General features: G+C 31.9%; 1 protein-coding gene across 1 annotated transcript in view; it reads right to left on the reverse strand.

Moving 5' to 3' along the window:
* The window catches only part of LOC148621599 (uncharacterized), a 137,986-nt gene that overhangs the window by 82,170 nt on the left and 29,157 nt on the right, over positions 1-26,659 (reverse strand). Inside the window, exons 15-51 of the mRNA XM_088576145.1 lie at positions 26,479-26,594; positions 26,090-26,230; positions 25,371-25,524; positions 24,849-25,039; positions 24,276-24,497; positions 23,778-23,895; positions 23,032-23,304; positions 22,504-22,779; positions 20,234-20,478; positions 19,589-19,681; positions 18,657-19,067; positions 18,223-18,299; positions 17,699-17,975; positions 16,732-16,843; positions 16,199-16,307; positions 15,459-15,604; positions 14,664-14,782; positions 14,196-14,348; positions 13,603-13,792; positions 12,566-12,756; positions 11,107-11,328; positions 9,299-9,413; positions 7,865-8,131; positions 7,053-7,316; positions 6,657-6,901; positions 6,415-6,507; positions 5,723-6,118; positions 5,371-5,447; positions 5,024-5,087; positions 4,547-4,756; positions 3,955-4,175; positions 3,562-3,713; positions 2,954-3,051; positions 2,520-2,675; positions 1,666-1,822; positions 679-1,092; positions 252-442 (exon numbers count right to left, since the gene is read on the reverse strand). Coding sequence (XP_088432271.1) covers positions 252-442; positions 679-1,092; positions 1,666-1,822; positions 2,520-2,675; positions 2,954-3,051; positions 3,562-3,713; positions 3,955-4,175; positions 4,547-4,756; positions 5,024-5,087; positions 5,371-5,447; positions 5,723-6,118; positions 6,415-6,507; positions 6,657-6,901; positions 7,053-7,316; positions 7,865-8,131; positions 9,299-9,413; positions 11,107-11,328; positions 12,566-12,756; positions 13,603-13,792; positions 14,196-14,348; positions 14,664-14,782; positions 15,459-15,604; positions 16,199-16,307; positions 16,732-16,843; positions 17,699-17,975; positions 18,223-18,299; positions 18,657-19,067; positions 19,589-19,681; positions 20,234-20,478; positions 22,504-22,779; positions 23,032-23,304; positions 23,778-23,895; positions 24,276-24,497; positions 24,849-25,039; positions 25,371-25,524; positions 26,090-26,230; positions 26,479-26,594 — 6,956 coding nt within the window. The remainder of the gene's footprint in view (positions 1-251; positions 443-678; positions 1,093-1,665; positions 1,823-2,519; positions 2,676-2,953; positions 3,052-3,561; positions 3,714-3,954; positions 4,176-4,546; positions 4,757-5,023; positions 5,088-5,370; positions 5,448-5,722; positions 6,119-6,414; positions 6,508-6,656; positions 6,902-7,052; positions 7,317-7,864; positions 8,132-9,298; positions 9,414-11,106; positions 11,329-12,565; positions 12,757-13,602; positions 13,793-14,195; positions 14,349-14,663; positions 14,783-15,458; positions 15,605-16,198; positions 16,308-16,731; positions 16,844-17,698; positions 17,976-18,222; positions 18,300-18,656; positions 19,068-19,588; positions 19,682-20,233; positions 20,479-22,503; positions 22,780-23,031; positions 23,305-23,777; positions 23,896-24,275; positions 24,498-24,848; positions 25,040-25,370; positions 25,525-26,089; positions 26,231-26,478; positions 26,595-26,659) is intronic.

A 26,659-nucleotide genomic window follows, 5' to 3' on the forward strand; every position in this document is an offset into this window, starting at 1 on the left:
CAGACAGTAACAGCTGCTGATTTCAATCTAATATGTAGCCGTGTGAGAAGAAGTTCTGCTTGCCAAGATATACCAATCAAATACATGTACCAACATAATATATCCAGAATATATTGTAAGTTTTTTTTTTGAGGGACCAAGCAAAAGCCGAGTAATTATGGAATTTTAAACTTGACAAAAATTACCAAGCAAAAAAGTATTCATTTCACTTCAAATTTGTTATATGGTTATTTGACTACTAGCCCATTCACCTCGATTCTTTGAAGTTCACATTCTAGGTCATCAGATTTATAGAAGTATTCTCCATACACAACAATCTCATCACAAGATTCCTCAGATATGTCACAGAACCCATCTTTCTTTAATCTCCATACTTTAGGTGGTTCAGTAATATTGACAGAACAATCTGCACCACCAAAGCCTTGGTCACACACACAATGTCCTGAAAGAAAATACAACACAATCTTGGTGGCACATAGAAAAGTTAATTTGTGTTTACAATAAGGTTTAAATTGGTACACAGTTGAAGTTTATTTTCAATTAAGAAAAGTTATACAATTAGAAAATGTTAACTGTACTGAAACTCATTTTTCATTCCTTCAACAATAAAATCAGGTCTGAGTACCACAATCTACACATTTTTTACCCTGACAATATCATAAGTTAACATTAACATACCTGGTACTGGGAATTTCCATACTGCAGCTGAATCTCCACTTGACAAGCCTATGTCTGTCACCTTAGTGGACTCTGGGTCTTTCCACATAGCAATACCCTGAGTATTACCAAGAGTTCCCTCCCCTATTTCAACCACTCCGCCATCCCAACGTAACCAGAATGACTGATACTGATCACAGCCAGTAGTATTAGCCACAGTCATGGTGAATTTCTCCACACCATCCTGAGATATGGTATACATGGTGTCATTCTCTCCACCAATGGTGATCATTGTAATGTTGTCTCCCTTCAGAATGATGGAAACGTCTTTACAAGTTTTTGTCATAAATGTGATAAATTGGTTCCTTACTGCCATCTCCACATCTTGAAGCATGGTGTAAGATGGTTGTTTAGCTGCTGTTTGAAGCATTTTCTCTGTTAAAAAAATAACCATGAATATAGTAATGTAATCTAAAACTTATCAAAAAGAATGTTTCTAATTAGCCAACCCCTATCTTGCTTTCTGTGAAAATGACAGATAAAATTAGACCAGAATATCATTATTTGTTTACTGGATGCTTTTTTCAGAGGAAGGATTACATTTTTTAATTTTTCATTCTCATTATAATTTTTAAATACTTTGATTTCATCAATCATTTTGCACAACAGAATCATCCATGCCAGTTTCATTAAAAGTGAAGAAACATCATTAATTCAGGACTGCACATAGTTGGCTTGTTATGCAAGCTATTTGATATGAATGATCCTGATACTTCAAAGTATTAAAGGAAAAGAAAAGTATCAGTGATCAACTGAATAAAAGTCTTAATTTGTAAAATTGATTGTAAGTTATGACGTCCTAGTCAATAATATCATTGTGACTTCATTAATTATGATTAATTTTACATTTCTGACCTCTTGTAAAATTAACAACTGACTTATTCAGAATGCTGTTTAGACAAGTCTCATTTCTTATACATCCCAGATGAATCAAGTTTTCTTACATACCATATTGGCACATGCCATGCTCTCCACATTGATTATAACAGAACTGCTGAGCTTTGCTATAGTCGGACCATAGTGCTACAGTCCTCTGGATCTGTATGGCACATTTCTGCTTCAGTGTCGTAAGAGAAAGTTTGGCAGCGTCTAAATCATCCAGTATCTGGAAAATATAAGTCAAAACTTATATTAAAACATATATACCTACTTAGGATATGAATACAGGTTCAACTAGCTTGTAAAGAGCCAAAAGAGAATTAACATACAAATTACTTCTTTGCTCATATCTATCCTGTCATGCTTGTACATATTTTTTTGTAGATACTCAAGTTTTGACATGTGGATTCTCCTCCAGTAATGAAAGGTTCAAATTATTTCTCCACTTGAGATGATAAACTTAAATATTTCAACATGTAAATTTTAGAAAGCTTACTTAAATCTTAGTGTAACCATAGAGAGGGGGACTTAGTTTAAATCAAGAATAGGATTACAGAGAATCAGTTTTCTTCATGAAATCCGTAGAAAACTGGGAAAATCTAAAATGGTGGGAAACCTCTCCAGAAAATTTATTCACAGCTCTGTGGTTAAAAAGTCATGTGAATTTTTAATCACGAATTCAGAATAAGAGAACATATAATAACCATTTATATATGATTCAATCACGGGTAATTAACAATAACAATTAACTACAAATCACATACTAGTAGCATTAAAGAAGACACAACACATATGAATATTTTAGATGGCCTGAGATCTTCATTTTTATAGACACATTATTTAAACTTTCAAGTAAAACTATGTTTATTTTCAGAAATTGTAATTTGAAAAATGAGTAAGATTTCAAAACAGTTGATAATGACCTGAATGTTTTCTATACATCTCTGTGTAATCTGAGCCAGCTGTACATTAGGTATATCTTTACACATTTGCCCCTCTGTACCATTAGTTATAACTGCTTCACAGGCCTTACTGGCATCCTCTTGTGTGATATTAGATGGAGTTGGAAAATCAGTTCCCTGTCAAAATGTCATAGATCATTAGTAAAATTAGTAAATGAGCTGTGATACTTCCTTCTAATGTTTTTTATTCACAATAATTAAATGTACATTTTCAAAAGCCACTTTGGAAAAACTTTTAAAATTTTAATCATGTTAAGTCCTGGAACTTTAAACAGAAACAAAATAGTTTGGTTTGAAGGAAGGTTTATAAGACAGAATTGCATGAATCTTTGCAGTATTATTTGGAGGTATTGTAAGTTTATTGAATCTATGCAAAAGTAACAAAATGACTTTACCTCAGCTTTAAAATCAGCATCAAACTCAAACTGGTACATTTCATCACCACAATACATGGGCTTGGATGATCTTTTCTCTAAATCATCATTTATTTCATCTGTAAAAGATACATCTGTTCATATCCTTAAGAAATCTATGCTACACAACTGTAAGAAATTCATTTTGTGAAAATATTTAAGCAATTAATTTTATAATTTTAATATATAACTTCAAACATTTTCAATGTCTATGCATTATTTTCTTAAAACTGGCCCCTCAATATAGAATTGCAAAATAAATGCACAGTAAGGGGTGACTTCTCCTAGTGTATAAAAGAACGACTTTATGACCTTGACTATCCACTGAAATGTTCAACCTTGAAAATTATTGGTTCTACATTTTCATAAGGACATAAAAGTACCAAGTTTTGTTAAAATCTGTTGAAGATTGGTGATTCAAGTTTTGTAAAAATCAGTTAAAATTTTGTTAAAATCAATACAAGGTTGTTTAAAAGGATATTACAGACAGACCGACTTAAGAAAGAGGATACAAAGGTGATTTGTACTCAAATTACTTTATCCATATCATATTACGTGTGACTGAAAGGGGACCTTGTTCTATAACCTACCAAACTGTTGTCCAATAAGGGAGCACTGTCCTCTGATTTGGTCACTATCACACTCCCCATCCTGTTTACCTGGACAAGTACAATAAACCATGGACTCCATGTCAGCCATATTAGTACATAGACCTGTCAGTAAACTCTGGTTCCTTGGAACTCTGCAAGTAAACAAAACCATAATTATATAGAATTAATCATATCTTCATTAACTGATATTTATCCTTCGAAAGATGATTCCAAAATACCACCCACTTGTTAATTGAGGTTATGATTAAGAACTTTATCTTTTTTAATAAGGCAACACAAATAAGAGATATCCTTAAAAAGATTGGGATGGGGTTTTGAGCCAAACAAGTTATTTAAGCTAAGATTGGAATTATATAAAGTTAAACAAATTACCTCCAAGAGTTGGAGAACTTTTCTTTCAGTAGCCCAGGTACTTCATACAGCTGTCCGTCAGCCATCATAAGGTCATTACTCCTCATGCCATCAAACATTCCACATAGTCCTTTAGTACTAGAAAGGTCATTAACTGACCCTTGAACCCACACATTTAGATATGGCATGGATGTCGTCATAGCAACCATAGCAGTTACCATGGTTCCAGATGGTAATGTTACCTAGTGTATCAAAGGAAAATATTTAGATAAAAGAAAAAAAATCATAAAGGTCCTGTTCTATTTCAAATTCAGTATGACAATAGGAACAATAAGCAATATATTCTATGTTCTCACTACAACAGGTGGAGCTGAGGAACAGCTGGTAACTGGGCAATATAGCTTGTCTACTTCTCTTCGAAACATTACGATTAAGTATAAACCAGTATTCTAAAAGAAATTAAAAAAAAACAATATTGCAACAAATTTTATAACACTATTGTCATAATACTGGTATACATGTACCAGTATTGTGATCACTTAATACAGGAAATCTCAATATTGTACATATATGAAAATGTATATAAACTAGTCTAAGGTAGAAAAAAACTCACCTTGAATACTTTCCCATCTACTGCCCTGTAGATATCTGTTCCATCAGCCATATCTTTATTTTTGTACATCTTGACCATAAGGGGCCATGGTTTTGTTGGATTGGCCTTAGGGCCACATAAATCAATGACAACAACAGTACCAGCTGATCGAATGGCTACAGTGCACACTCTGGATGCTTTATCCATGTACCTTCTGTAGAATGCTTGAACCTATAAGCATAATAAAATTCATATATGTATTCAGCTCCCCATTAATAGCTCCATTATCAACTAGTTCTTTATAAAAAAAATCTCAGCTTGTATGTTTTAAAAACAGAAAATGTGTATACCACCTCAATACCCAGTATTCCAGAGTTAAAATATTTTGAGTACTGACCACATTAAACTTTTTTATTATAGTTACAAATCAAACCTTTGCAACTGAATCACTGCAGAAAAAAATATATACTTAAATGCAGCCTTAAATAATGTTATTACCTCATAAGGTTTAGTTACATGCTTGTATAAAATAAAATTTCCTTCCAGGAAATTATTCAGTTGGCTGAAAGAAGAAAACATTTATAAATAGATATGGATATTTGATACCATAAAATTAACAAATGTGTTGTGGTTTTTGTGTAATTGTTAATATCATATAAACTTAGTTGCAAATCCTTAAATATCTTCTATATTTAGAATATCTCATTGTTGGGTTTATAAAATGAAAACTACAAACATTATGAATCAATGCATTTGATAAATGCAAAATCCTTACAATCCCAGCAAATGTACAGGTATTTTCTATCATAGCATCTCCCTTTGTAACATAAAATAAAAAGTTTTACCTTCCATCAAATGTAGAAACATGTCCGAGATTAACAGATTCACAGAAGGAAACGTGGTCTTGGTCTTCAACATAGGCCTGAAAGTATACATTAAAATTTCTAGAATGAATAATTAGAATTTTTGGTTCCATTCCTTAATTTCAAATTGAATGACTGTCTATGGTAAACTCAGGCAAGAGCAGTGGACTGATTAAACAATAACATGCATGGGCCACAGAATGAAACAAATACCTCTGCCTTCAAGTTCAGATATATTATTCTTTTCTTTTATAACACAAGAAATAATCTTCAAAATAATCCTCTAATCAATTCATAATCTCTTGGGCATAGGGATTAAAAATGCTATATTTACCTCAACTGTGAAGAAGTGATGTTCTGGAGCTGAGACTGAACCAGATGTAATAATTCCAGAGACCTCAACTTCTCTTGTCTGATCACCATCCATCAATCCATCAACTTTAGCAGACACTGAAAATTCAAATTCTTTGTCCCAATTCTCATTAGTTATCTCAATGTCACATGACTTTCCTCCATCTTTAGCCATTGGTCCAACAACAAGCTGAGAAGCTTTACCACTGACACAGTAATCTCCATAACGTTCAATGACAGTCTTAGTTTTCAGCTTGATTTGACAATTATCTTTGGTGTCATCAAGGCCACAGAAGAAACTAGGTGGTGACATTGCTCTGAATTTGATAGTCTCACTGTCTCCTCCTTCAGTGATATTAATTTGTTGCCCTGAGATTAACTGTAAAAAATAATGTAGCTCGGAAATCATTTTGAAATATTTCTGTTCATTTCCAACAATTTCTATTCCAGTAATGTTTATTTACTGAACATAAGCACAGTAAGTCTAGTATCCACTTGATTATCAAAGAAACATGTATCGTCATAAACAATAATAGCTAAATATTGAAATTGATTGGATATTGTAAGAGATACTCAGTTTATAGTGGCATTCACTAATTCCTAGTTCAAGTATTTTAAATCATTAGAACTTTACACATGATGCTCTACATATTTCTAATATGACTTTCAACTGACCTTGATATTAGCCTCTATCTCATTACTCTGTCTGAATGGTCCTGTAGTCTGATTACATATGTCCTGGAGACATGTTACAACACCACAATGGATCTGAAATAAAATATCAGCAAGTATTCATTGAAAATTCCTTTTTCTGACTTAAACAGCAACTCAAAGAAACTTAAATTAAGAAATTTTTATGACAAAGGTTTTTTTTAAAACAAATTTTCGTTCTGCCTTACATAAACCTCTCTACCCACCTTAGTTCCAAACTTCAGATCAGCCACATGTTTCCTGTCCAGTAGCACTTTGATTTCTTTTGTTGTATCATTGAGGACTTTGGTGTCAATTACAACTGAGTCCTTTACCCAATAGACATGGTACTCTAAGGTGTCATTCGAGTCCTGTACCGTTGAGAATTCACATGACAGTGTCAAGTTACCGTCCATTGTTTTGTCTGTGACCTCTACCTCTGGGTTGCTAGGAACCAATGGGAAATCTCCTTCTATAAAACAATTAGCGAAAACATAGAATTATCTGATTTATTGAATTTTTAACCATCATCTTAACCAATCAAAAAGACTGCATAAAACATATTATAAAACTTGATCTTTTACTTTCTCAAATCATTATAGACAAACATATATACTACAAACCTTTGTCACAAGTCCAATCCTCATACACATATCCAGGATATCGGACAAATTGTCCCATGTAATCAGCAGCTACAGACTTAGACAAATAACAGATTCCTAGAGCTGGGATGATCTCAAATGATCGGCAGATAAAGTCTGTCTCCTGTAAACACAGTCTACGACATTCTGTCTGGTAGTTCACATTTGAAATCTCTTTGTCATTATGCTCCAGTAAGGAGTATCCAGAATGTCTGGTCCAAGTAATACCTCTCTTTCCACATGGGTCTGGAAATTGGAAAAATTAGAATAATGTGAGTCAGGAACAAGTTACATTAAAACACATACATGTAACTTATATTAGTGTTTTGGACTGTCCCACAGTATACTTTTAAAGATGTAAAATTAAAATGCTTTATCTTAAAATAAACATTGATTATTTAAATCGTAACTCAACTCAATTAGAGTTCAATTAAAGTTCAGATGTAAATTAAGGAACTATTGCAATGTGTTCATTATTTGGAAAAATGTGACTGAAAATCAATATCTCAAAAATGAGTAATATCATAGAATTCTTAACAACAGTAATATGGAATAATTCTCAAAAACACAAAAAGAATGAAATTAAAGTTTTTACTAAAATGATAAAATTAAATTTATGAATTACTGCATGCTATTTCTGAATTTACTTTATTTTTTCCACAGTACCTCCACTGCAGCATTGGTAATTTTTGTGTGTAATTAGTCCTGGTATCTTTTTTAAGGTAATGGTAGAAAATATCTTAGTACATTTTCTGCTTTGAGGAGGCCAAAATAAAAACATAATAAAAACCTACTGTTAACACAAAGCCATTCCTGGTGATCAAAGTTCTGATTCTCTGACATTTCAACACTGCCTGAGAAAGAATCACCAGTAAACAGGGAACAGTTCTGTGTGACAGTCTCAAGGTCAAATCCATCACATACTGGAGCTTCCATTTGAGCCAAGCAGGCACCTCTACATGTGGATACATCACCGTTGCTAGGGATTGTTGATATGGCATTACCCATTACAGCCTGGTTTTTCTGTTCATACCAAGCAATATCCAAAATTCCACAAGAATCTTTTCAAGAAAAGCAATAAAATTAAACAATATTAGCAAAAGCACATTGAAATTCATATGAAATAACACACAGAAAATAATTTATCATAGTAAGTTATCCTGATAGAAAAAAACATTTTGAAAACAGATAAATTTTGGTATTGAAGATACTTTTGTTTGAGCAAACAAGGTGTCCTTATCAGTTGCTTTTGATTTTGAACTACCTTATAAAAAAAACTGTATACTCTTTTGAGGTAGATACAACCTCTTTTCATTTGTCCTATTTTGTTAAAGCGTTTGTATCCTGTATCGATTCCAAGGTTTAAATCCAAATTTAACAGATTTTTATAGTTTTTTTTCATTGTATTTTCCCACCACTGTACCTGGTTAGGGGAGGTTTAACCCTGCTATATACTTTATGTGTCTGTCCCAAGCCAGGAACCTGTTGCCCCGCTATATACTTTATGTGTCTGTCCCAAGCCAGAAACCTGTTGCCCCGCTATATACTTTATGTGTCTGTCCCAAGCCAGGAACCTGTTGTCCCGCTATATACTTTATGTGTCTGTCCCAAACCAGAAAACTGTTGTCCCAATATATACTTTATGTGTCTGTCCCAAGCCAGGAACCTGTTGTCCAGTGGTTGTTATTCTTTTTTATGTTGTTGTTTTTTTTCTTTCTACATTTTTTCTATAGAACAGTCAATTTTCTTCCTTTATGAATAGTTTCACTTCATTTATTTTGGGGCCTTTCACAGCTTGCTTTTTATGTTATGTGTTTTGTCCATCGCAGAAGATCGTGTGGTGACCTGTAGAAGTTTAATTGTTCATTGCCTGACTTTTGGTGGACGACTCCATCATTGGCAATCATACCACATCCCCTATTTTTAATATTGCTCAATACTAAATGAACAGAGTAAATCAGGCATAATTCTAATTGTGAAAATAACTTTTAAAAAATTATAGGAGATTTAAGCCAATACCCTGGTTTCTTTCAGACAGTCTAGTTGTTAATGAATAAATATTTGGGCAAATTCAAGTTTTGCCTATTACACTCGCCAGTGTTCAGTTAATTTAAAATCATTATGGACGTCCACATGCATGAACAACATTTTGATTCTAAATTTTCATCTTAATATAAATAAACATGTATTGTATGCACTTGTGAATCCATGTTTGAGTTAATGCATACCATCAGCTGTTTGCCACTGTGTATAGTTGGTTTTAGGATCACAATATTGGTGTATATTGTTTGGGTTAAATTCTCCAGGTTCATAACACACATTATCTATCAGACAGGCACTAGTCTGGAAATACATGTAAAAATAATATCAGTAAGTGAAGGAAAACTAGAATTGATTGACAAAAAATGAAAAAAACAATGTGTTCCGCATCCAGGGTGCTCATTTACTTTTGTTCATTGTTATTTTATGTTCTTTGTTGTGTGTCATTCTCTTTATCTTGTTGTTATCCCTGGATTGTGTTCTTTCTTTCTTAACATATCAATCCAAGTTCCCTTGATTTCCACCAAAAACTTCAGTTGAGGAGCCAAACATCAATATGATAGCAATATTATTGTTTAAATCAGAGACATAGTCTTATGGAGAAACAATGTTTTTCATTTCAGAAAAGAAGAGCAGTGGTAATTTTTCAACAAACTTTGGTTGCACAATGTAATTGCAAAAGCAAATTTGCATACTAGAAAGACAACTGTGCATAACTCCTGTAAATAAACACTCTTCAAAAAGCTAGGCTTGTGTATTCAAGTTATCAAAAATAAAAGCTAAAAGTTTAATGATGAATTGCATAGAACTACTTGTACAAAGACAAACCATGCCTACAGATTGTAAGCTTGAGCTCAATGTTATTGAGGAGAAAACATGTCTAAAAATTAGAGACTGCTATCAGAGATCATTATTTCCTTAGTAAGTAATAAAAACATATTACTGATAATCAATTTCACCGTGTAACTGTTAATTCCAGGGGCGGATCCAGGATTTCAGTTTAGGGGGGCATTGATTGAATTAAATGCCGTGCAAAGCAAGGCAGAAAAATATTATGAGGTGAAACTTGTGGTGAAAATTTTTTTTCTTACTGATTTAGGGAGCGTACGCCCAGCATGCCAGTCCTTGGATCCGCGCCTGAATTCTATATACCAATACATTTAACTTCATCAAGAATGAATACAGACTTATTCAAAGTTATAAAAAATGGAATATGGAATATATACATATTTCAGTTCATGCATTTGTGAATAATTTTAGTACACACTGATTTATGTTATAAAATCAATTTATTATGTGAAGCATTCATAATGTCAAAGCATGTGATTAAGCATTAAAAATCACACTGACAACACAATTCTTTTATTTTGCTTTAAACAGGTCAATTCAAAATTATCATTTGAAACGAGATGCAATACAATGTACTATAATTGTTAATTGATTATCTACAACAAATGATTTTTTATCTGACCAAAATATTGGACTTTAAATTAATACGGCTCTGTAACCAAAAAGCTTTTGTTAAGCAAGATCTTTTGCTGATTTGTAGCTGCATGCAAAATTACTTTCAATGAATCAATGACCATTACAAACAATGTTACATTAAAATCCATGATTTTAATTGACATGAATATAAATACATGTAGCTGCCAAGTGAAGTCAAAATTACCTGTATGGTTGACTGTAAACAAAAAGAAGGATTACTATGTAATTGGAAATTATCTATCAAGAAAAAGCAATGGACAAAAAGGAACTAATAAAAATAAATGTGTATACTATAAGTGAAGTATAAAGAAATATATTTGCTAATAGAATATCAATAGGTAGTTGAAATAAAGTACAATCTACAAAATTGAAAGTACTGCCATGACAACTGAAAAATAAGTAAAATAGGAAACTAGAACTTTCAAATTATTACAGGTGAAAAAAATAACAAGTGTTTTATCAAAGGTAGACATGTCTTTCACAGAACAGAGACCATATGACTATTCCTTACCTTTTCTGTACAGGTGAGAGTTTCTACATTACAGGTGAAACACAGAGAATCGTAGACCATGTAGCTAGCAGGTTGACTGACTATCTCTCCTGTGTTGCTATTACTGATTTTAATCTTGTAACTACCTTTAGATGGAGGTAAACATTCTAATTCATTGTATGTGACAAATGTAGCGTTTACTCTGACATCCCCTCCAACTTCTTGGAATGTATTACCACTTTGCTGTAAAAACAGACTTAAGGTTAGGAATTTCTTTGATTGCAAGATGGCATATATAATGAATACAATGATACTTTGTTTTGATTCTATGGTACTTCTCTTTAATGAACAATGTTGTTTTGATTCTATGATACTTCTCTTTAATGAACAATGTTGTTTTGATTCTATGATACTTCTCTTTAATGAACAATGTGGAATGACTGAGATTCAAGATGTTTATTTCCATTTAAGCAAGCCGGGCTGACTTGCTTTTGAAATCAGAACCAAATGAATGAATGACAGTCCTGATATCATTGGGAATTTGTCAGACCCTCTAAACTGACGTTATCTTCCATGTATCAATTTAATCCAATGGAACAGTGTAGCAAATAAGAGTTGTCACATTTTGAGACGTATACTGTCAATGTATTAATATTCACGACAGCTAATTTTTGCGGTTTTGAAAAGTCGACATTTTCGTGGATATTAATTTTCGCAGTTCTTAAGGTTGAAGAAATTAAGTTTTTCAATAGTCTCGGCATTGTGTGATCTCTCATTTGATCAGTTATTTTACCATTAATATTTCAATGAAATTAATGACGGCCATTAATACGACAATAACAAATTGATGAGTCCACATAGTTTCCTATGGCCATTTTAATCTAACATTGTATTCTATTTAAAACTAAAAAAGAACTCACTTAATTGCCCAAGCCGCAGCTAATTGTAGGGATTAACTTTTGACACTTTAATTGCATGTTTACGCATCAACTTTTACCTGAAAGTTATCAGCGTGTGTAAAATGGAATATTTTATCGGTAGCATGTGTTTAATTCTAACATTTTGTTCTTTTTATGAATAAAAAGCTTGTACAGTATTGATTTCTATTCATTGTACTGTATGGCCATTGATACAAATATGTAAACAAGATCATGAATTTAGAAATTATAACTCACGTGCTTTTACCATATATGTTTTTGTAATAGACTTAGTATAAGTTCATACTTGATTGCATTGAATAATACGATCCTTACTCAAAAACGACATTTCTATTTAAAATTGTGGAAACCATGATTAGAACAGTCAAAAGACATAGTAATATGAATATTTTTTCGCTGGTTCTAATTTTCGCGTGCTTGACTCAACAGCGAAAAAGTGAAAATTAGTACACCATGAAAATTAATACGTTGACAGTATATATATCAACAACTGTAAAAAAAAAATTATTTTGATTTCAGTAAGATATACACTTCAACAGTACCTCTAGTTTAGTAAAATAGCAGCTGAGAGTGTCCAAATCAATAATTTTTGATGTAAAAAGATTGATGACATCACATGTACTAGTTCTGAGATCACAAAGTCCATCCCCATCTATAAATAGTATCTTTGGAACATCTGTGTCACTGATGCCACAATCTACTCCTAGTTGACCGGTGTCACACTGGCAGACTCCTGAAAAACATCAATCAATAAGGAATCCCTGATAACTTTCCATTATGCAAAATCTATCAAAAAATTTACATAATTCTTGCTGTTTTAATTGTTTAATTGCCTAAAAAAAGAATGAGGTCACTTTTTACATTGTTTGTTGCCATAAAAAGGAAGGAACTATTTTTTTTATCTAATTGATATGGCAGTAAATATTGGTAATGAAGCATCCTCAAAATAGATTAAGGAGAGAATCTGAACCAAGAAACAAACTTAACATGGCCTACACATGAAGATAATAATGGTAAAGAAATGAAATTCACATTCTTTAATATTTAAACATATAAAGAAATAAAATTAAAGCTCCTTCATCAACCAAATATTTTTGACTACCTTGCACTACCTCAAATCTTTCTAATACTTAAGTACCAGTCCACATAAAATTCAGACACTGCCGATTCATGGGTCAGAAAAACCCACCAAACAAACAATGCTTTTTTTAGTCTACATATGCTATACTTTCACATAACAACCATCTTTTCTGCATTAAAATCTGCACTTTTAAGAAAATCATATATTCATCTCAATCTGAAATCAACCAAATCAAGCCAAATCAAGAACGATAACTCTTCTACAGTGTAAATTTCATGTACAATCTGTATGATTTTTATCTCAAAAGTGCATCAACCTAATAAAAAACTAAGACTGGTTATGTGATCGGTAACTGTTTCTGAACAAGAAATAAAACTGAATTTGGTGGGTTTTTAACATGCATAAATCACCTTCTGTCTGATTTTTATAAAGACTGCTACTTAATTAACCTAACAAAAAAACAAATTCATTACAATTCATGGAATAATGATAACGTACCATCTACGCACTTTCCTGCATTTGTACAATCAGCAAGACACAACTGTCCAAGAATTTCCTCAGGTGGGCCTGGATTTGGGCATGTTTGAGTGGCTGTTGTCCATGTACTCATGTTGTAAGGTAACAGTATCTGTGCTTGCTGTTTCATGTTTTCTATCACAGTTTGATACCATAGGGAGGAGTCAGTTATCTGATGCCAAATTTAAATATTCAAATTACCAGTACATATACATCATAGATTGCATAAAAAATGAAAATAAATCACAAGTACATTCAGGCAACTCCCATTATTGTTTCAATAATACTTATTTAGTTTATATTCTATTTGAATGCATTAAAGCACATAATGAAATGTGGGAAAAAAGAATTAATCATAAACAATGAAACTACAAAATGATTCCTTTTTAAGGCTTATAAAATAATAATTGACAGGATGAAATGTTAACCAAAATGTAACTTTTTGGGAACATAAATTTGACATCCCCAAGTAGAAACAAATCTTTTTTTCCTTTGAGAATAAAATAACTGAAGACAAAAGAGACAGTCGTGAAAAAAGTTTGCTGCATATGGTTCCAATGGAATCATTGTCTTACCTGTATGTCCTGTACACAGTTCTGGAAAGCCTCATCAAACATGACACCTGGAACAGTCTTCAGTATTTTATAAGAAGAAGATAAGCGAACCTGATTGCATTGGTATATAGCCTGCGGCTCACTCAATCCTCCATCAGATGGCCACTTGGGAAGCTACATTGTACAGCATTGTAAAAGCAAGTGCTTATTGATACTTATTAAAATACACTTATACAGAGAGAAGATATGCTAGTGCCTAAATCAATACATGTAGATAGTGAAGTCTTACATACTACATTTCTTTGTCATTGAATGGACACATATTTCTCTATTTTAGTTCTTGAATATAATATCATTAATTCATTCTTTGTCATAACACAGTTGTTACACCTGGAAAAACCATAAAGGACTGCAATCGACAAAAATAGAATGATCTAAAGCATGTTAAGATGGCTACTACATCTGATGCAGCATTCAATATAAACTTACAGGTTCAGAGTGACTGGCGTCATATTCAAAGTCAGGGTACTGGAATTGTCCCACATCAGATGTACATTTTGTTGGAAACAATGACTTGTTAACTAGATTCTGTGTGATATCAACACTACCTGTAATACACAAATTACTTGTTTATTAAAAATACAAATTGCAAATGAAATGGAAATTTAACAATGGGATGACTTAATCATTACTAATTATTTCTCCAACATAATGATTGCAATCCAGTAATTTGGTCTAAAATTACTTATTGTTGTGTTTGAGGTTATGGTTATAATTCTTACAAGTTTAGTCAGCTAAAACCATGACTGTAATTATTGTTTTTTGCAGTATAAGATTTTCAACTTATTTTTAAGTAGCAGTCTTTGTAAGAATCATGAAAATTCTGTAAAATTTTATACACCCCAAAAAAGGCTACACATTTTTATTTTTGTTATTAAGTTGCTTTATAGGTCTGTATGATGAAATGTATAATTATTCATTCCAATCTGTGTGCTCTTAGAAGATAATCCACATTGAAAATCCAACAGTTTCTATTGCATTTCAGTGTCATTCACAGATTTATCTCTCTTAATTTTGAATTATACAGTGCATTCTACATAATATTTATTTCTTATGAAAAAGGGTTCTATTAAAAGCTACATAATATTTTCCGTTTACTTAAGCAAGTTAAACAAAATATCAAAAATAAAAATATGCAGGCTTTCCAACCAGGTATCACACTTTGCATGATTCTTAGCTGGAATGCTACTTAAGTACAAATAACTATCATCGCCTTCCACTTACCATCATTTTCAAAAGGGCAGGTAATTCTGTCAAACTGTTCTCCACAAGTCTGATTTTCCTTACAGAAACAGAAGGAATCAGGTTTAGAGTTCTTGAGGTCTGCTAATGGACAGACTCCAGTGTACAAAGTCTCTGCTTGTTGAACTCTACAAACAAACACAGAAATTTAGGATGAGAAGACTTGTTTTTTTTCCTATAACAAGAATAAAAAAAAAACAAAATCCAGGGAAGTAAGTACTTCAACTGAAATCTTAAATTTATTTATCAATAAAAACTGAAAGAAATATAATATTAGGAAGCCATTTGCCTTAAATGGATTTCATGTCATTAACCATTTTTGTTAAATTTGATTTACAATAAATTCATCTGTGGGAGCCATCAAAAGACAGTCCAAATATTTGTGATATTATTGGTCAAACAGTTCAAGGATTGGCAAAGAATGCCTTGTTTTACCACAAATGCTAGAAGTTTTCTTTCAAAAATATCTGAGGAGTTCCAATCAAATAACATATGGGTCTTCCAAACGTTTTGTCCAGCAGGTGTTTTGAGTACATTTCAAAGCTTTTACTTGACAAATGTTTCTAAAGTGGACAATATGATAAATTTTTAGACAAATTTCAATACATTTCAGTGCAAGTTTTACTCACTTCTTTAATTTAATATACCTCAACAATTTGCTATTTTAAGTTTGTTCACCTCATAAAAATTGCAATATTATCTGTAATGAACTATACACTTACCTCCAACTAAGAGAAAATGTTTCAGCTCGGGTGTTTACAATCTTGCCTAAGACACCATCAGAACCCATGATGTCATCTGAAGGATCATCATTAAAGTTTCCACACAAACCTACAAAGAAAAAAAAACAATGAGAAATCTATAGAACTATGACCACCTAAACAGAGAGAAGTTTGAAGTTTCCATGAGAAAAACTATTTCTCCATATAAATGTACAAGTCTACTAATATAGTTCATAAGTCAGGTCATCTACTTATTAATATATTTTATATTATAAAATAATTTTCTAAATGATCATTTGCAAAATAGAGGTACATGTAATATTTTTTTTCTTTCTCATTTAAACCTACAATATTACAGTGTATGAATTGGAAAAGGTAAAACGTCAATTTATTTTAAAGTAAGACAAATTCACAGTTCATTCACAAAGCAGGTTAGCAAACAGCTTAATTTTACACATATACATACTGATTCTCCTCAAATTTATGAATATTCATATCTTTTGACCAATTTAACAGGATATAATCAAAATTACCTGAGGTCTGGCCAAAGTCTGCTGCAGAGGCTTTCAACCAAACATTTAACAAGTTATAACTTGGTACAGCACTTCTCATGATGGTGACAACAGTGCCAGTCGGGAAAACAGCCTAAAATAATCATATATATATATAAATACATGTAAATCACATTTCATTTCTGTTTTCTAGTTTCTCAAGTTCTGTATTGGAATAAATTTAATATGAATTTATCATAGCTTTTGCCAAAATATTAAATCATAAGGAATGTTACTAATATCAGAATATATTATCTTGTATAAAGAACTTTGGTTTGATTTACACATAACATAAACCGCTTTACTGTTTATTCTGTATAAATTGTACCAAATCTCTTTATACAAGATATCATTGACTAATGTTCGAATATTGGCCTAAATATGATCAAAACTGCTAATACAATACAAAATATAAAAGTGTGCCAGTACAGGAATTAGCCGTCTAATAGATTTTACCCATTCAAAACGTCATATTGGCCTGGTTAAAATTCATATTAGGCTAGTTAGTCAATAAAGGTATAATTGTGTAAGGTTTTCCACATTGGCTGAGTTATTGGTCCGAGGCTAGCCATATCGAACTGAGGCATAGACAAACTTCTATTTGAATTCAAATATGTCATTACAATATGTAATCATCATAGAGAAAATTTTATATTCAAATTAAAACATTGCAACAATATTTTACCATTCAGGAAATAACTAATGCTTTTGATTATGTGGTTTCTTCAGATACAGATCGTGGTCGGCGGATCACTTTGTACTTTCGGTATTTGATAGCATAAATATTAATAAAATATTATTTTGTGTTCCACCACAGATTCATGTTCAATTATTGGTTCGTACCAAGTGGTACATTTCAGCTGATATCCCAGATAAACCAAAAATAGAATTAATGGAAGTTGGTTTGTATTAATAAACAAGGTAATTTAAAAATCTAAGTAAAACCTACCTTAACCATCCTCCCTTGGAAGTACTGGTAAACTTTAAATCCAGGATGAAGTTTACCATTCCTGAAGAGTTTAACCTTAATTGGGTATGTAGCTGTACTGGATGCAGCAGATGGACCACATTTATCAACAACCAAGACATCATCTTCAATTCTGACTGCCACAGCACAGTTACAGGAAGCACCTCCTGGACATTGACGATACATGGCATGAACACTGTACGGTAGGGTCTTGTGACGATACAATACAAATTCACCTTCACGGTACAAGTTATAGTAACTGTAAAAAAACATAAGTGATTATAAGTACAAACAAAAACAGTGAAAAACCTAAACCTTTTTATCTAAACTGCAAAAAAGAATAAATATTCCAGTTTCAAACTGAAAACCACACCTTGTTACATAAATGATGAAAATACAATTGTAGTTTTTGGTTAGTACTGCTTGGCTGTTTTCGGTTCCTTTTTTGTGTGCATTATTTTTTGTTATTTTTTGTTACCTTTCTTCTGTATTTTTTATTTACTTACGTCTGGTCGAATGTTGTGATATGTGGATCATTGATAGATATACATAATGCTCTTCTATCTCTGTCAATCACATTCAACTGTAATAGAAAAACCTTATTTTAGTACTGATACATAAAATATCTTAAAATAATCTTGATCATGCTGTTTATATTTTAAATAAGACTCTATAAACCAATAGGTTAGGTTACAATACAAAATAAATATACTATTCAACCATTTTTGTTATGGATTTAATGGCTGTTTAAAAGTACATAATCGCTTAATATCAATATCAAAATCATATTAATCTCAGAAATTTAACTTCCTGTTGGAGGCTATAATGACAGGGTATGGGTGATGGCCTTGAGCCATTTTTTCCACAAATTCCTTTTTCAATCTATATATTGATGTTAAAATGAAGAAATTAAACATTTTTTTAGTAATCATGGAAATACCTTCATGTATTTTTTGTTGATATTGGACTGTTCTGTCATTCCATTGACCATATAATCCACACTGACATTTAAACCTCTTTCTTGGTCTCCATCAATCTTGTTATCTAAAGTAGCCTTGATCTTCAACATGTACTTGGCATCCATCCAATTCTCATTGGTTACCATGGCACCACATACTGGTTCCTTGTCCATTTGAACTAATTGACTGGTGACTTGTTCTATCACACTGTCACAAGGACATTTAAGCTCATCACCAACTGTGGGTTGTAAAAGTTTGATAGAGAAAGAGCAGTTGTCTGACACTGAAAGACCTCTGTTCCTGCAGAGGACATAAGGAGGAGCTGTAACAGTAACCTTGAACTCTGAGGCATCCTCACCTTCTGCAATATCATGGCTGTCTGGAGCTTCAATCTAAATAGGTAGAAGGTTTGAAAAAATAAGTAATTCCGGTTTAGACTAAAAATAATTAAAAACATGTTGTACCAAATATACATCTCCATAGTTTCTCTAGTGAGCATGTGACCTGAATCAGTTAGCATGGCAGGTGTCCTGTAAGAAGCAGGAACAGTTCATCATTTCAGAGCACCGGGGTTCACTCCCATTTTAGTGCTGAAGTTTTTGGTGCACATTAACTGTGTGTTACTTGCTTTTTTTTCAGCTAATGTGTTCTCAAACATGTTTTTGTCAATTGGTTTTCCCTCTTTGATATTTCTCTTTTCATTGGCACTTCAGTTGTTTATAGACCCATGATTGTGATTGATCACCAGTTTCTACCAACAATGAATCTTTGTCTATTTCAAAATAATCAAATTAAAATCAATTCATATGACTTCTTTAAAATATGAACCAATACACATTTAATGATTTTTTGGTAATTCCTGCAACCATTGTTTTAATTGATCTGTTGTGATAATTTCAGCCAATATCCTTACCTTGATAGTAGCTGTATACATATCAGACATGGAGAATTCTGCTCTATTGTTGTCACAGTCCTCAGCATTACATACAGTTACTCCACATTCAACCTACAGATATAAACCACAGACAAGTTTTTACAAATATAAAACAAATACAAAACTAATTCTTAATCGTCACAAAACATCAAACTAAGTTACTAATTCACTCCACAGGAGTGAATGTGAAAGTTCTTATCAGTTTTTTTAATAGTGAGTTTAAATTCAAATGATAGCAGAAAAGTTACTATCATAGAGATGCACACTTAATAGCAATACTTTAATACCCAATACATGAAGTAGTAACCACAATAAGATTGAAATCATTTGTTGACCATTCCAAAACTTGAAGGATAATTTTGTATCATATATAACTGGAACTAACAAACAAGACACCAGAAAATTCTCAACTGTTTGGGATGTCATCAACTTCAAGAACTTTTTTTGGAATTACCATGGAAGTATTCTTAGACTTAAGTTTAAAGTTTGGTGGCATTGGGGCCTGGGCTTTAAATACATTTGTACATGTAATCAAGCAACAAGTTTTTTTTTACAAATACATACTTCTACTGCAGACTCCGAAAACTCTAAAACTAATAAAAAAATGACTATACATGTACTTACAGTTGACCCATCCTGAATCTCATTAGCAAGCATGTCATCTAGATAGAAGTCAGTATAGTTCACTGATGGTGTTGTTACTGTCAAGAACTTCCCGTCAACCTTCCATAGGACACTATACATTAATGGCGTGTTACTCTCCACTTTATCAAACTGACATTTAAAGCTATCATTACCAGGTCCATAGAATGTTGGCATCACATGGATATCTGAAGCTTTGGGTGGTCTCTGTGCGCCAGACTCTATACCTAGAAACAGTTAACAGTTGTGTAGATTTTGCTATTTTCAAATACCATCACCATGGTTTTGCTTCAAATACTGAATAAGGATTGCCAAGGACTGCCAAGGAAAATGTTGACTGATTCAACCTTGACCTGAGTCTCTTGGTAGGTCCTGACAAGCTAGTATCTTATTTCAATTTTATTAATTTATTAATTTGTTGCCATATATATAATATGTAAAAACAAGAAAATTAAGAAAATAATTTAGGAAATAAATTCCATCTGCTTGGATTAGTAAAATTAACATTTTTAATTACCTTAATATAACAATAATCATTAGCTTAAATATATCTTAATGTCATGAATGTGTTCTTTTTTAAATGAATTTCCATCTTTAACATTCTTGTGAACTTAATTTTGAAGATCTTCCTTAGAAACATCAAAAAGAACAATCTATCTAAAACAAATAGCTTCTCAAAGTCTTCTAACTTTCTATTCAACTTTGACCTAGATGAGCAACTATAACTTCTATTAATATCTTTAAAATCATTTTAATAAAAAAAACTCCAATGTCATTGAATTCTTTTCTCCTAAAATGAAAACACTTTTCATTACCAACTAGTGATACACTATAATACTAGTACAGACTTCTACGATTCTATTCTATCCCAATGTTAACTATAATAATCTATCCCAATGTTAACTATAATATTCTATCCCAATATTAACTATAATAATCTATCCCAATGTTAACTATGATATTCTATCCCAATGTTAACTATAATATTCTATCCCAATGTTAACTTTAATATTTTATCATGATGTTAACCTATATCAAAAACACCAATATACTTATTATCATAAATAATTGCATTCATATAGTACTTGTGAATCATTCCATCAGTAAACAAATTGGTTATATCAACATTATACTTTAGTTGTAGTTATGACACATTTTTAATTCAAGGTACCCAAATTTCTCTTTTTTTTTCAATATATAAATAGAACAAGATATCAGTACAATGATTACTTTAACAAACAAAACCAGTAGAAATACACTGGAAGAATTTATTTTGTATCAATATTTTTGTGGTTTTGTAAAAAAATTAAAAAGTTCTAGAAGATTAGATTTCTTTTTTTCTTTTCATCATCACTGTTTAAAACATAACTGACAATTCAATTTGGAATTTAAAGTTGTGGTTCAATCTGCCCCGGAAAATCAAGAAATTATTGTGACCGTATTAATTTTGAAGGTTGCTAATTTTCACAGATTCTGTCAAGTGAACATATTTGTTATCAATTTTGGCAGTTTAAAAAAATGATAAGTGTTATATAAAGTGATTAAACAATCAATTTGTGAGTACTATCTTTCACGCTTTCTCTCCACTGTGAAAACAGTAAAAACTGGTATATCATGAAAATTGATACAGTCACAGTAAGTGTCCAACCTAAACAATACTTTCACCACTATCCATTGAATTCTTTTATCAATATGGTACATTGAATCAACAACTTAACCTTAGAAATGGAGTTTTACATTGGTATTACTGTCTACATGCATATTGATAACCCAGTGCTCAATTTACCTGTATCATTTTTAGTGATATTGTTAGTAAAATATTCCCCTGTAACATCATTAAAACATGAGTAATACTAGTTCATAAAGTATTGTATAATAATGGCACAATGAAATAATTATTGACCCTTTGAGAGCTTATATCTTTAATTACCATCCATCCACACCCCCAAAGGAGGGCATCCTCTTGCCTATATTGTGGTGCAGTTATAATTAGGTTAAAACGGAAAAAGTTTGTGTAAATATTGGTTTCCGACAACTTAAACATGCATATGCACAAATACAGGAGATGGGAAATGATGGTCTGTCTAAAAAAATAATTACTATAAAAATTTGTGTTATTAAATATATGTCTAAAAGGATGGGCATTTTCTTAAATAAAATAATATCAACAAAAGATATTGTTTTATTTATAACAGAAAAGTTATAAAACTACAGTATTAAACATAATTATCACTATCTATAAAAACACATACCTTCTACACATGTATAATAATGATACTCCCAGTCTCTATAGTAACCAAATGACCCTGAACTTTGATCTACTTTCTTCAGGTTGCCATCTGCTAGTATACAGATACCAGACTTGGAGTCAAACTTGACAGCCTTACACCCAGGGATTGGTTCACAAAGCTGTTTACATCGACTCAAAGTCCAGACATTCTCTTCCATTTTAAGGTGTGTGTCATTTGAGAAGTAGCCACTGAATTGGGCCATTTTTGTCCATTCAACATTCTTTCCAGGACAGGCAGCTATAGTGAAAGTCATAACTTTAAACTTTACACACATATTAGCAATACCTTCTTTGAAGATTTGAATCCAATACAAGAAATATTGTCTGTTTCAAATTAAAACTTAAAATGAGGCTGCTATGATGAAATGATGACCAAAAGTGACCATTCTAAGTCAAATCAATATTATAAATTTATTGTCATTATATCTTTAAACTCTCCATGACATCAGAAACCCATTAACTTATAAAGAAACACAAAATAATTCATTACCATTATCGCAATTCCATTCTGCATATGTCCAGTTAGAGTGAACTGTTTGATTAGCTATGTAGGATCCAGCATCTGCTGAGCTATATGTAGACATGAAGCAACTACCCATACCACTGTCATAATCAAAAGAAGAGCAAACAAACTCAGATTCAACCTCACACGCTTTCTCACAGTCTTCTATTGATGTTTCTGATGTTTCCTTGGAATCATGGAACAGTAGGGCACTAGAGAGATCCCTGCTCCAGACAATGTTAGAGTCAGGGTAACATTGATCTGAAATGGAGATAGTATAACAGAAAACCTAGCATTTGTTTAAAGGAAATGAATCAAAACCATACAAAACAGTTCCAAATAAGGCCCTTTGCATTTACCGAGAAGCTCTTGTTTTTGGAGGAAATTAATTGGTTACATGCAATATGAGGGATATTGTCCCTCAAGAAGACGAAAACAAATTTAGTGATTTTTCAATTTTTTAGAAATTGAGCACTTAATTTCAACCAAAAACATATTAGTTCAGCAGCTACTGTGAAAGGCTCTATTATACATTATTGTTCAATCTTGATAAAGTTCTGACTATGAAAATACAAAATCATTTTGCAAAACATTGAGTATTAATATAAAGTTTTATACAACTTTTGCATTTTAGAGTAATTCTAGTAATTTTACACAGTTTTACAAATACTGTTGAGGGGGACTGGAATTTGATAAATTTCCTTATTACAACCCTGATCTTGATATGGCACTACCTTTGTCAACAAGCGCACTCCATTCAGTAGTATTAGGTGCTAAACAGCCTTGTTGATGGTTCGTAGGGTTACGATCTCCTTCATGAAAACATTTTCCGTCAATGTAACAGACACCATCCTAAAAAGATTGAAAATAATATCAGTGGAAATAAAGATGATAACAAAGCTTTTTTTTCTGAACTTTGGATTACATTTTGTATTGTCATTTGTTTTAATTTTTACTGAAACCAATTTTCCCTTCATAATATAACAGACAGATCAAGTCTTATCAATGATTCTACATGGTAGTTTATGCAAGTCACTTTGAGAAATCCATTTTTAAAATATGGTTTTTAATTTAACTTTCCAGTTTTGTAGCTAAGCTGCCATGTTCTCACAGTGCTGAATTAATTAGCAAATTAAATACCATTCTAATTATAACACCTACTAAAGGACTAAGTACTTTTCATATTAATTTCAAAACTTATATACAATTAGGTATATATGTTTAATAATTACTTTTAATTTACAGAAAACTGGGTCAGTAGAACAGTTGTAACATTCTGGGTTGTAAGAGATGGTGACCATTGGATTAGCAACAACCTCTGTTGTGTTTACATTGCTGACTGTCACTTCGTAGCGCCCTCTAGTGGGCAATGTACATGTAACATGGCCACTGCTGATGAACATGACATTTGCTTCCATCCAATTGGAAGTAGACCAATAACCTGTTTCATTTATCTATTGGAGGAATTTAAAAAAAAATACAATTACAAATTCAGAAGAAACAAATTCAGGCATATTTTAAGTCACAAAATGAGCATTGCAAGTAGTGCATTCAGTTTTCTGTACAATGTACACCATGTATAATTGATTTGTATTAAATTTACTTTGAAGATCTTAGCAAGAGTAAATTTTATCAACATTCTATGTGTTTTTTGTTTTGTCTGTCTTGTTTTTTGCTTTGTTTTTCTCTACTGAATTTTAAGTCTTCAATGTTATTCAAATTGCAAGTTCCATTAAAGTTACTTTTATATGAAAAACCTTCCAAAATTCAATCTGATAAATGATTTATCAACTATCTACACTCACATCTATATTTCTTAGATAACATCTTAGTTCATTACTCTTGACAAAATCCTGACCGTAAACATCAAGTTTCATATCAGCATTCATGGTCAACTCATTGAAGAGTTCCTTATCAAGGGAAGTAATCACAGGTGGTACTGTGGCATTCACACTACAGTCCATACCAATAAAACCAGCAGCACAGTCACATATTCCTAAAAATAATGTATTTTATTGTTCATACCAACCCTATATGAAACATGTTATAACATACACTGGTACATATCAAAGGTTATTTCTTGGTTCAGTCAAAGCATATTTTTTCTTGCCACCATATTTAACATGTAGTGCTTTCCCTGTAAATTTGAAAAGAAGTTACTCAATATAAAATAACACATTTCCCCCTTTGTTTTACTTTTGGTAGACCTTCAATTAAGACGACATGAGTTGCTTCATTTTTTCTCACAAGACGATAAATCTCACTACAGAACTGACCAATTACTGTAACCAAGGAAAATTTACTACTCGTAGACCTGAAATCCTTACCTTCATTACACTGGCCATTTCCCCTACACCCATATGGACAGAGTTTTGTAAGGATGTCATCGGCTGATATAGATATATCCCTCCTAATAGTTTGTCTACAGTCTTCTTCTAATATCTCATCTACATCTGAGGCAAACACATCCTTCCCAGTGAACTGTTCAAAAAATTAAATAGGAAACCACTTAAAACAAGGTATTATTTGAATTTGGAATTATTTTGGATTTAAGAAAATAAGTCAAAAAAAATATTTGTAGAACTTAAACCTACTAAAGGTTTTAGTCATGACTTTTGTTATCCAACTAACCTTACTCCTTAGCCATGTTGTATGACTTACCCCCTTATTTTTGGTTATTTTCATAAAAATATTCCAAAATAATTCGAAATTCAAACAATACCTTGTTTTCAAGCTTTTTAATAGAAAAGACTTGTATCCTAATAACACAAAACTTTCACTATATCCCTTAGCAATAGTTATAAGTTCTACTGAACATTAGTTCCTCAGTAGTAAAATAAATATTCTTTTTAAGGCATAACTTATCTATTAAACAAGCTTGTTATATTTGTAAACACATAAAAATATTCTTTAAACCAACAGGTTCAAAATAGCATAGTAAAGATTAAGGGATTTCTACATCAGGATGACCAAAAAGAAAAAAATTATATATAAATCAGAAAAAATTATAAATCAGACTACAAACTTGCAATGAAATGAAATTTACCTTGATGTTGTAAACACAGTTGTTGACGTCCCTAACATCAATGTCAATGAGGTCTTTACAGATACCCTTAACTCTGTCTGTTTTGTTCTGACAGTAGGATCTAGCTGTCTCCTCTGTCCAATCTCCTGACCATGTCGCTGTCTATAAAATAAAAAACAAAAACAAAAACAACAATAGAACACACCTTACTTAGAAATTGTAAAAATTACTTTACATGTATCTTAAACTGATTCATCATTAAATTTGATTTTGGCCATTTTCCAGGTCAACAGTTGTCAAAAGAAAAACATTGAACTAGCCTTACTTCAACATTCCTAGCAATAATATACTTTCTAAGAACTAGACAACTAGTCTTATTTGATATGGACAAGTTCTACAGTACTCCATACCTTTTCAACAGTCTTATCACAGTCCTGAAAGACCTTTGGTCTAGGTGTGGCTGAATCAGGATCACAGTACTGAGGGAACATTCCATGATTCTTAAAGTAGTCAGTCTTATCCATTCCTAAAATAAAGAGAAAAGTTCCTTAGATATCATCTGGTACCTTAACTAACTGATACTGATTATAT

The sequence above is a fragment of the Perna viridis genome, chromosome 3, assembly GCF_037379345.1.
Source record: "Perna viridis isolate PV_CMFRI_1.1 ecotype Kerala chromosome 3, ASM3737934v1, whole genome shotgun sequence".
In the NCBI taxonomy this organism is placed as follows: Eukaryota; Metazoa; Mollusca; class Bivalvia; order Mytilida; family Mytilidae; genus Perna; species Perna viridis.